This window comes from Labrus bergylta, chromosome 10 (assembly GCF_963930695.1).
Source record: "Labrus bergylta chromosome 10, fLabBer1.1, whole genome shotgun sequence".
NCBI lineage: Eukaryota > Metazoa > Chordata > Actinopteri > Labriformes > Labridae > Labrus > Labrus bergylta.
This window is the reverse complement of record NC_089204.1, coordinates 25,280,799-25,292,343: the sequence shown is the minus strand read 5'-3', so window position 1 is coordinate 25,292,343 and position 11,545 is coordinate 25,280,799. Positions and strand designations below refer to the sequence as shown.

The 11,545-nt window shown below is 38.9% G+C and overlaps 1 protein-coding gene across 1 annotated transcript; it reads left to right on the top strand.

Moving 5' to 3' along the window:
• The first annotated feature begins 1,078 nt into the window (after window positions 1–1,078).
• Window positions 1,079–9,516, top strand: cxcl12a (chemokine (C-X-C motif) ligand 12a (stromal cell-derived factor 1)). The gene is made up of 4 exons (XM_020642913.2): window positions 1,079–1,219; window positions 3,169–3,286; window positions 4,603–4,686; window positions 7,656–9,516. The coding sequence occupies exons 1-4, from the start codon at window positions 1,153–1,155 to the stop codon at window positions 7,681–7,683; spliced, it is 297 nt and encodes a 98-aa protein (XP_020498569.1). The 5' UTR covers window positions 1,079–1,152; the 3' UTR covers window positions 7,684–9,516.
• Window positions 9,517–11,545: the final 2,029 nt, after the last annotated feature.

Sequence of the window (11,545 nt, the reverse complement as noted above, 5' to 3'; positions counted from 1 at the left end):
ACAGAGGTAGCAACTATGTCTGTATGTATTTTACTCTACCTGGGGTCCACACATGCAATATGCAATACAAATCCACACGTTACATAATTATATTCTAAGTCCATGGCAAAGCAGGAAATAAAAAATAAATTAAAATTGGAGGCGCTGATGGCCTAGGGGTTAATCCAATGTACGGAGGCTATAGTCCTCCGAGCAGGCAGCCCGGGTTCAAGTCCAATTTGTCGCTCTTGACCCGCATGTCATTCCCTTCTCTCTCTCTCCTGGTATCTCTGCCTGGCTGTCCTATCAAATAAAGGCAAAAGGGCCCAAATCAGTCTTTAAAATATATGCTATTTAATAACAAAATATTTTTTTAAATATGTCTTGCCTCCTGAAACCCCCTCCCTCCCCAATTAAATAGGGAAAACTTGTGTTCATGTGTTATAGAGCAGCTCAGGGAGATCAGGTCATAGACATTTTAGGAGTGTATATGTGGCTTTAAAGCCGTAAACACCAAACATTTAGGTTAATTGAAGATTTCATGAAATTATATGGGACTAAAAACTCTTATAAAGTCTAGTGAAAATAACTCTTGTCATGTCAGAATATTATGAGTCTGAGACTTGTACTGAAAAACAGGCCCAGATATTTTTGCTGTTAAGTAGGCCTATTGGGAATTAACAGAGATTTTGCAAGTGTGTGTGTGTGTGTGTGTGTGCGTGTGCGTGTGCGTGTGCGCGCGCGTGTGTGAAGTGGGGGGTCTATAAATGTAAATGAACAGAAATGAACGCGTCTCTATTGGTCTGTCAATTACCGTCAAATTCCCCTGGATCACCACCACGAAACAGGAAGCAAGGAAAAAATCTTTCAAAATAAGAGCAAAAATGCAACCAAATAGTCATCAATCACTGAAATATCTCAAAGAATTAACTCCATTTTTGGAGTTAGGAGTTCATTTTACTATTTTTTGTCTTAGTTTAATATACGACATGATAAGAACAACATGTGCTCCCTGTTGGTTTTATCTTGCTACCCATCGCCGGAAGTCTCCTCTGTTTGACTCGCTGACTTGACGTTAGTTTGTAATTTAACTCTGCGGCAGCGTCTCGTCTGTCACAGCTCTTCTGGACTTTACTCTGAGCAGCATCAAACCTCGGACACTTTAACCACAGGATGGATGTGAAGCTGTTTACTCTCGTGGCTGCGCTCACGGTGCTGATGTACGCGCCTCCATCACAAGGTATGAACTTTTTGTTTTTCTGCCTAATGCTGAGTATTATTGTTGCATTTTGTTTTTCTTTGCTTTTTTCTCCTGTCAATGTAAAAAAAAAATGATTAAGAGATTGTTTGATAAAAATAGGAAACATTACAAGGAGGATTTTAAGGAGTTAGTGCCTGTTAGGCTGGAGTTATTCCTATTTTATTATAGGCTCCTGTTTGAAGATAATTAACGTTTAATGTAGTTTTATACATTTCTAATATCGTGCTGTCTCTTTATTTGTATCAAGCCTACTTTATCTGGTTCTTGAGTCTATGATAAAGTTTGATTTGATTTAAAATGTTAAGATAAAAGACACAAAATTACAATTCCGCCGTATTTTGAGCGTAAAATAGTGAAGCCCAGTTCTTCCAGATGTTTCTTCACATCAAACATAGATCCTAGAAAGACGTTTGTTAAAAGTCAACTTCAGTTTGGCCCATTTTTTATCCACATTTACGTAATTTACGTGGTAAAATCTTAATTTTAGAAGAAAAAAAACCCCATCTATATCCAAGTAATTTGCAATTTATTTCACCTTTCAAAAATCACATTAAACACAAAATGACACACCTAAATAATATGTCAGCCTCTACATTTAAATCAAAACAACATTTTCTCTCGGTACTTCAGTTTATGTATGAGCTTAATTGTAAGTGAGGAAAAACATTTTCCTCCGTGCGTAAAGCGCCAACAGGCACATATGGCCCCCGGTGATAAGAGAGTCTCTATCGGATCAGCAGTGGACGTGTGTATTTGTTCTGCTCTTTGTTTTCGTTTAATTAAACGCACATGGAGCTCTGAAATAAAGCCACAGCTAGTCTACACAGCGACGTCAAGCACCCAACTTGAAGGTGCTGCTCGTTTTATCATGTTAATACCATGTGTTAAAGTCATTAGCATAGAGTTTAATCTATCGCCATACTTCTCACCATCTGTTTCTGTGGTTGTTATGACAATCAGTCCCCCGTTTAAAAAGATGTCAGTTAAAAATAACCATTTTTCATCGCTTTCATTCTTTTAATTTCATCTCACTAACTTGGTAGAAATACCCATTTTGTTATGAACTCATTGATTTTATTGCGATGTTTTTATTTTGTTGTGTTGTGTGATTTTACATTTTGTTTTAGTTCAGATTTTACGCTGATGTTGTCTTTGTGTATTGTCTTCTTCCTGCTCCTGCTTCAAAACAAATTTCCCCTCCAGGAACAAAAATGAATCTGAAGCTCAATTGTGCGTTTAAAAAAAAAAAAGTTAGTCATGCAAACCCTGATTTTTGTCTCGCAGGAGTCAAGGAAAACATAGTGCTGTTTATTTTTCCACCATTATCAACCTTAAAAATCTCTGTGTCAAGTAAACCTTAAAAGCTGATGAGGGTTGTAGGCCTGATGGAAAAGTATTTCACATCCATCATGAAGTGTATGTCTGAAAGAGCTCTGTGTTTGTGGGTCTAAAAGTCCTAAAATAAATGTCCCCCACCGCGATGCGTCCTCTGTGGAACATTAAAAAAGTCTCTATTCTTAAAATGCCAACATATGCCAATGTTGACCCCTGTAACCTTATTATATATGACAGATGGAAAATCCATCTACAAAACACAATTAGACTTCAGCGCCTGAATCCTTATGCAGAAATATCTTAAATAACACGCTGATGGCTTAGTTTGAATTATTTTTACTTTAGTTTGCTTGAAATGCCGTTTGTTTGATGGATGTATCAAATAGGATGTTTTATATGGACTCCCTTTTCATATTTCTTCTCGCTCCTTTAATTGATGTCATAACAATGAATGTAAATTATCTATTTAGTAGTATCCCGGTGTGTTCAGGTGACCTTTACCTTCCCTCTAATCTGTTTTTATTGCCTTCTGTAGAACCTGCTCTGCTGTAAGTCTGAAATTGATGATCCTGACCTCTTCTTCTCTTTCTCAGCAAAGCCCATCAGTCTGGTGGAGAGATGCTACTGTCGCTCCACAGTCAACAGCCTCCCAAGGAACTACATCCGAGAGCTCCGCTTCATCCACACGCCAAACTGCCCCTTCCAAGTCATGTGAGTTTTTTTTGTTTTTTTTTTAAATGTCAGACCACACAAACACAGACAACAGTATGTTTTCCTCTCTGGTCTTAAAAACTACAAGAGGTTTCCTCCCTTGTTGGACATTTCTCACCATCAATCTCAGAGAGGGGACAGGTCAGAGAAAAGAGTAGACACACATACGCCCCTCTGTCTCACACACACACACACACACACACACTGAAGAGACACATTTGTACCACAGGCACACTGACACATCCGCAGGAAGTGCAACATAAGAGTACGAGTGAGAGTTAAAGGGTGGTGGAAATTGGATGCATTTTTTTAAATCATGATTTCAATGATAGTTGTTGGTTTCTACTTTGCATGTGATGCCGTGTTATCTCCTCAATCTGTGTCACAACCTCCAGCTCTGATGTATTTCATTCTGATGCCTCAAATTTGGTTTACAAAACAGTTTGTTAGATAGATGGTCAAATAAAGCTTCAGGAACAGTTAAATGTTTATAGAGGGGTCAAATTGGCAGATCTTACAGAAACCTCATACTCACATAATCAGTGTGTGTGTTGGGGGAGGGGGGGCGCAGTACATGGCCTAACGAGGTATCTCCTACATGGAGATGTGATCCAGACTTGACCCTCTCTGTAAATACTCAAAGGGTTATACTGTACCGCATGAAAGAAACCTGTAGCCACATGCTATCTGATTCAACTTCCCTTACATCGTTTTTTAAAGCACGTTTATGAGGTAGTTCAATAAAAGGTGAAACATTTAACTTGAAGGGATCTGAACCATGAGTGCTACATGTTCAGATATCCTGTATCTGTGTTATCAGTTTAGTGTAAATGGTAAAAATAAACCTGATTCAAGTGTGTACACATAAAAACATGCTTTACACCAGCGGACTATAACTGAGTTCAACAAAGTGACAAAAGCGTAATACAGAGACAATAAAGGGTTAAAATGTGATCCATGACCACTGCTAATGAGCTATGTGAGTGTCAAAGTGACGCGTCAGTGTTACTTCTGTCTTTTTTAATAACAATGCATCAAGACACCTGATAGTGCTGAATTTGCATAATCCATCGTTTCATCTGAAGCCATTTATCTTTCATTCGATCAAGAAGTCGGTAAAATCCGATTATGTATGTTCATGTTTTAGAAATGTTTTCTAACTTTACTCCCTCCGGCCTTTTCTGATGATGTATGAGTTGTCTGTACATCAGCACCATTTGTAAAGTAGGGTGTATCCTTAATGTATTTCCAGAGGATTGAAATAAGTAAAAGTTGATGTGTAACCTCATTGGTATTTATATCTATTTTCTGCACAGTGCCAAGCTGAAGTCAAACAAAGAGGTGTGTGTGAACCCCGAGATCCGGTGGCTGCAGCAGTACCTGAAGAACGCCATCAACAAGTACGTTCAAACTGATTTTTAGTTTTTTATTATCTGCTGTCAGATGTCAACCTGGTACAGATTACTGGTTGTGACCGCTGTTCAACAACTCTTTAGTCATCTAGAGGAAGGAATGCAAAAAAACAAAAACAAATGCGCATTTTGACATCTGTCAATGGTCCATTGTGAAGGTGACAGCTCTTAATTGCCCAATTTGTAATGGAGCTCAAGCTTGAGACATGTTGGTACATGAGCGAGTGGGAAGACAGACTGATTCCCGTTTCAGACACTAACTGTGGGTTTTAAGTGCGACATAACAAAAAAATTAATACCAGGTCTAATCTGCTCTTTATTGAGTGCGGTTAAAAGTTCATCCCTTGTCATCGCTGTAATTGCAACACAGTTTTAATAAAAAATCAAGACTTCCGCCACACCTGAATAAATATAGTAACATTTGTAGTTCCCTTCTCCTTGGTTACTAAAGTGTCTAAAAATAAAGCTCCAAATGGTAAAAACTGAGTGTCCCAATATCGTCCATTACATGTTGATCAAAATAAACCTCATTACTATCAGAAAATTATGATTAAAGAAGACTACATTTGTTGTGTTGACCTTTTTTAAGGCTAAGTGAAGCCAATCGATTTTGGTCTGACTTTTAACTGGCTAAATAGCAGTTAGCATACACATGCAGAAATGCCCCTATGTGTTCTTGATTCCTAAGATGTATGCTAAAAGATGTATCTGGAGTTTAAGTGCTGTGTTATTAAAGAGTCAAACACCCCCTTCTAAAGATTAAGACCCAATGCAAAAAATGGATCATCAAACTCCAGCGCCAGATGTAAAGAACTAAAAAAGCAGCCATGTTAATTTTTTTATGCAGGTTCGCTTTTGGAAAACTCAAGTATGGCTAGAAACTGATTTCTAATACTTATATAGGTTTTCTTTTTTGCACATATACCCCTTCATTACATCATATAAAGGCTGACATGGATGTGGGTTTGCAACAATTGCACTCTACTGTCGTGTTTATGAAATGGACATGTCAAAAAAGTCAGTTTTTACTATGACTCGGTTGTAAATCCACCAATCTGGAGATGTAAAGGTCAACAGTTCAAATCCCAATTGTTGCAAACTCACAGCCATTATCAACTGACTCCTTCCTGCCCTGAAGACCCATTCTGAAAAACATCCCCATAAAGTTTATAAAAGGGATCAAGTTTCCACCCTGAACGCCGTGCTGATAATATTTCAAAAGGATAGAGCAGCCCTGTAGCGGTGCAAAAACAAAAAGCACTACGGTGAAGACAGATGAAGAGTCGAAGGATGAAAAAAGTGACTTAGGACGTAGACATCTCCTCTTCTCCTGATACACAAACTGAAGCCCCTCTGACCGACCCCTGCGGTCCTGCAGTCAGCCTGTCTGTCTCAGGGACGACTGCGGGGCCCTCGACGTGTCGAGGTGAGAGCTGTCCTCTACATAACAAAAAGGCCCATGAAGAGGTTAGATGGTGGTCATTTACAATGGATAAGACCTAATGTGTTTCAGATTACACATGCAGTGAAAGAGGAGGGGGACAAACTTATTTCAAATGTGTGAAGGCACACGATTCTCAGTCATGCTACTTTTTGTCTTATAAGTTTTTATGGATTTAAGTTCGCCTCTGCATTTACAATACAAAGTCAATCCACTGCCAAACCATGAGCAAGTGTTTCTAGACAGTTTGTGCAGCAGTACTTGTGTTACATTCTGTAAACACTTATCAAAGTACCCTTTAGCAGCAAGGTTTACAAAAAACTCTCATTTGAATGAAACCCACGTGAGAAAAAGCCAGCTCGCTAACGGGCTAAATTGGGCGCAGATCAGCCAGCCAAACTTGAAAGCAGGATACATTTAACATCACAAGGCTAAAATGTTTGATTACAGGTCAACAAACTTTTGGTCCAGTAAACTTGGAAGCAGCTGTTTTTGTTTGAGGATCCAGGAAGTGATTACATTCAGAATATTGGCACATTTTATTGTATTCCTGGCATTTAGCAAACACATACTCATTATTCTCTAAATGGGGTTTGAAAAGCTGTTTTCACATGTGCACTCTGGATAATACCTAGATATTTACAGGAGGGCTTCTCCGGAGATTCTCCCGAAGTAGCCGTTCACATATTGCTCCTCACAGCGGGGGACTTTCCCTGTCAGAGGGGAGGGGCCGCGGGGTATTTCCCGACGTAAGACGTGATGTAAATAAACAACGCTACGCAATGTTATAATGAGAATGTTTGCCTTTATATCAATGCTATGTGTAATCTTAATATAGCTCCTCCTGGAAATCTCCGGAGTTTTTCAGGAGATTTCCGTATGTGTGAAAAGGGTTAATGAAGATAATTTCAGGAGGACTGCTTCTGAAATTCTGCTGATCTGGTCATTCACATATGCACCTCACAGCTGGAGACTATCTCTTTCATACAGGAGTGTGGGTGGGGGGTCCCCTGAGGCAAGACGTGACGTAAACAAACCTGCCTTTATATCAATGCAAAGTTTAGTTCAACTGAATCACAATATCAACAAAAGAACGGAGAACAACTTACTGGCAAACAGAAAATTTAATGAAGGCTTTTAATTATGCGCTTGGAAATTGTAGCCGTCTCCTGCATACACTATACGCACCATGCAATAATCATGGGATATTAACATCCACCCCCCCCTCCTATTGGCTTGAGGTGAATTCTCCGGATAATATCCTGCTGCGTTCTCACATCAGCTCACTCGAACTTACTGCAGAAAAAATACTCGGGGTCTAGCAGGAGGAACTCCGGCGGAAGTCCGAGTGAAAAATTAGCCTGTTTGCGATCACACAGTGTATGTATACAGCTCCTCCTGGAAAGTGTTTCCTCAAATGAAAAGGATACAAATGTTTGTTTTTACGATGGTTTGTACTGGTTTTGGACTAAATTGGAAATAAAACAACATCATTCAACTTTCTTTGCTCTTCCAGGATGAGGAAATCCAAACAAGGCAACTGAAAGCCCCTGCAGGCATCCTCCCGAGCCATCACACATTATATAACATGTAAGCGGAGATCATCTGGTTTGTTGTACAGCACTTATCCCGGCTGCCACGCTGCGGCCCTCTGCATGGAATACAACTCTTCACCATGAACACAAACCCACCAACTCCATCAACGTCTCCACCATCACCCCTCTCACCACTTATAGAGATAGTAAATGATATTAGTGCAAAGTGCAATTATATCTGTGAGTGTATGTCTCTTCTAACTGTATTGTATATACTTTTTTCTAAATGGACTTCAACAGTAAAGAGCTATTTTTGGAGATATCTGTGTCCCTTTGGCCTCTGTCATTCAAGTAAAAAAAAAAAAAAGGATGGACCCTAAAGCCTGGTTTATACTTCTGCGTCGATTGTTCGCTGTAGCTACACATTGAGAGGCCTACGCCATCGTAAGCACTGCAAACTTGCAGATTTCTATGCTTGTTATATCGCCAGTTTTTGGATCTACCACATTATGGTTTCGAAGATCATACATGGTTTCGAAGATCATACATTTTGAGCAGCAGTGGATTAACCTGGCTTACAGCGTTCTTCCTTCTGCAAAATTTTGAAAACAGCAGCGATACCTGAAATGTTGTAAATGCAGGAAATGATGCTACCCAGCAGTCCAATCACAGGGCTTGTGGTTGCATCATTTTGAGGCATAGTTACATTTTTGAGGAGGTGCATGCCAGGCTACGTGCATAGGCTTCTCTGTTGTTACAGAGCTATACAAACCTAGCATATGTTACGGTGTAGAGTCGACACAGAAGGATAAACCCGGTTTAAAGGAGATGCATGTCAGCCGGAGGGTTTTTCTCCACAAAGTCAAACTTTACAGATTCCTGCGTACCACTGAGCCAGGAGATTTATTATAACAAATCCTTTATGTGGCATCTGCTTATCCTTTCTGTCTGATTTTAATCGTACTAAATGACTTTCAACAATGTATGTGTTCTCCTTTAAACAGAGGAAAGGCTTATGCGTTTTCCAGGTCCTATTCCATGTTTCACGTTAATTGGCAGCGTGGAATTTTGAATGGAGTGCCAGAAACCCCCAGACTGAATAATAAGATGTATAAAAGATCCCTATAAAAATGGCAATTACAATGTTTTTGTAAATGCCAAACGAGCTTGAGTGTTTCCGGAGCTGTTTCTGTGGCTGTGATTGCTCGATCCTTTAACCCCAAAAAGTCTGATTTATTTTCCTGTTAGGAAGAAAGGTGAACATCTGGATTTAAAACCGTTTGAATTCAATGTAATCTCAAAGCCGTGTTTTAAGATGACGAGGGAGAAAATCATGACACAGTTGGCTAAAATTGGGGTACTGGATGAAATAACCTCTTATTATGAATGTCCATTTCAAAGAAGGGTGTACAGAAATATAAATAACAGTAATCACATGACTAGTTAAATCACAATGTTATATTTAGAGTGGCAGAGGTAAAAGTAGAAACCTTTACTGACAATATGTGTACAATGATGGGACTGCCTTTATGCAGATAGCAATGCACTTTATAACAGATGTATTCATGTTTTAACAACTAAATTGACTCTAACTCTCTAAGTGTGATCAGTAAATTCTGTCTCGTGTCTTTACGTTAACTACGCTGTTTTTCATTCTGTGCTTCATGATGATTGAATGTGTAGCTTCATTTAACTGTTAAAGTCAGTGGGATCTGCTCATCTATTCATCTCCTTTTCGCTATGTAAAATGAATATTATACAAATGTTTTATTTTTGTACTCTTATATGCATTTATATATTAAATCTAAAGATTAAAATAAAGGAATTGTAATCCACAACTGAGTTACCGAGCAAGTTTTTCATTGTTGTATAAGTTGGTCGGTATGGAAATCATTATAATGTTCCAGTTACTATTTGATGTATCCTTTCCATATATGTCAAGCCTTTTCTACATTGACACACATACTTACAGCTTTTCTCAAAGTTCACTACGGGGACTCTACTTTTTACATTTTGGGGTAACACGAGCTTGACCAGGCTCGACACACAGCTGCTGTAATCTTACTGTACTGAGATGTCAGAGGGTTAAATCTACTTTAAGACTTTGATGTGAGAACATGTGTTTAGCTTTACTCAACAGCCATCCTGTCTGCTATTTAACTATTAACTCAACAAGCGGCCATTAGGAAAAGATTAGGGCTTAAAGGGATGAACTTTTAACTTCCCTTTAAAGGCATTAAGTGAGGCGCAGCACAGTAGTGTGTGTGTGTGTGAGGAGAAGGGTCCGCTGATTGCCACATTAGGGAGACAAAAAAGGGGCCACTGTGTTTCGTTTAGTGATTAGTTTCAAAGTGAGAATAAAAGCAGCAGCAGCCTTGTGGGAGATTAAGGTATTGATTTAGTTGCTAATTTAACTTTCTGAATGATTGTGGATCAATCCCAAAAAGATTGTCTTAAATTGATATCATTGTAAGAATCTGGAGGTAGCAACAAGTATGTTCCTCCGAGAAGATTGTGCAGCTTATCTTAGGACTGATTTTGTCTGTCAGAGGACAGGTTGTGATTCTCCACTGTTATTTATAATCAAAGTAAGGCTGTGCAGTTAATCACGGTTTCATTGTTATCATGATGTAAACATTCACAATAAAATAAACTTCAAAAGTATGAATTTATTGCACTATGGAATTTAGTTTTTGGGGTAAATTATCAAGCAATGCTTTCTTAGCATGTGTACGTTTTTGCTATTGAATGGAGGCCTGATTATAATGGCCGTGCTTTCACACCAATTCGATGCAGTAAGATAAAGCTAAAGCCAGCTATCAGCTAGCCTCATACAAGCTGTTGCCAATTCAGTTGTGAAAAACAATATTTTAGATATATTTTAAAGTAATGACACATGGCTGCACGGCGGTGCAGTGGTTAGCGCTGTTGCCTCACAGCGGTAAGGTCCCTGGTTCAAATCATCGTCGGAAAGGAGGCTTCTCTGTGAGGAGTTTGTATGTTCTCCTCATGTGTGCGTTGGTTCTCTCCGGGTACTCCTACTCCCACACTCCAAAGACATGCACGTTAGATCGATTGGTGACTCTGACTGGCTAACAGTCCAGGGTGTACCCCGCCTCTCGCCCAATGATAGCTGGGATCAGCTCCAGCCCCCCGCGACCCCGAATGGAAAAAATGGTAAAGATGATGGATGAATGTTGCAAACAGTTATTATGTCTAACATAAAAAATGCCTGATGAACATACACACTTTGAATAAATAATCATTTGTGCCCTTAAACATTTACTAAATACTTCAGATACTTAAGTGAAAAATCAAACAATATTATTGCACATGGAATATTTTTCAGCATTTGTTAAAAAAAAATATTTCAATTGAACTTAAAGATAAATGACTCTCATGTCAATTATCATCTCTTATAGGGTCAGGAGTCATATACACTTATCTATATGTCTACACTCTCTGTGGGGGACTCACATGAGCCTACAAATATGTCATTTAATAGAAAACAGTTGTTTTTTAATAGCCCCATAATTCATTGTTTTCTTGGGATCACTGCCAACAACCAGCAGTTAAGCGTTGCAGGTGGTGTGATTGGTGCCGTGAAGCCTGAGATGCAGTGATGTAAAGGGGATGTTAATGTTTAACTGTATGCTTGATGTGCACATAAGATTTACCTGCAAATGGAAACAATGGAAAATCAATGTGCAAAATATCTGAAAACATCACACATTGCTTGTTAAACTAGGTCATTCTTATAAAAATGTGTTACATCTGAAAAACAAACCAGCTTTTAGAAACATATAAAGAAGATTTCTACAACAAAGTCTACGTTAAACAAGAGGCCGTAAAGAGTTAATGAGACGTGTTA

Excerpts from the sequence above, each read along its gene's own strand:
- cxcl12a (XM_020642913.2), top strand. The coding sequence starts at position 1,153 with ATGGATGTGAAGCTGTTTACTCTCGTGGCTGCGCTCACGGTGCTGATG. Across the intron at positions 3,287-4,602 it reads AACTGCCCCTTCCAAGTCAT|TGCCAAGCTGAAGTCAAACA; the intron begins GTGAGTTTTTTT and ends TTTTCTGCACAG. Across the intron at positions 4,687-7,655 it reads CTGAAGAACGCCATCAACAA|GATGAGGAAATCCAAACAAG; the intron begins GTACGTTCAAAC and ends TTGCTCTTCCAG.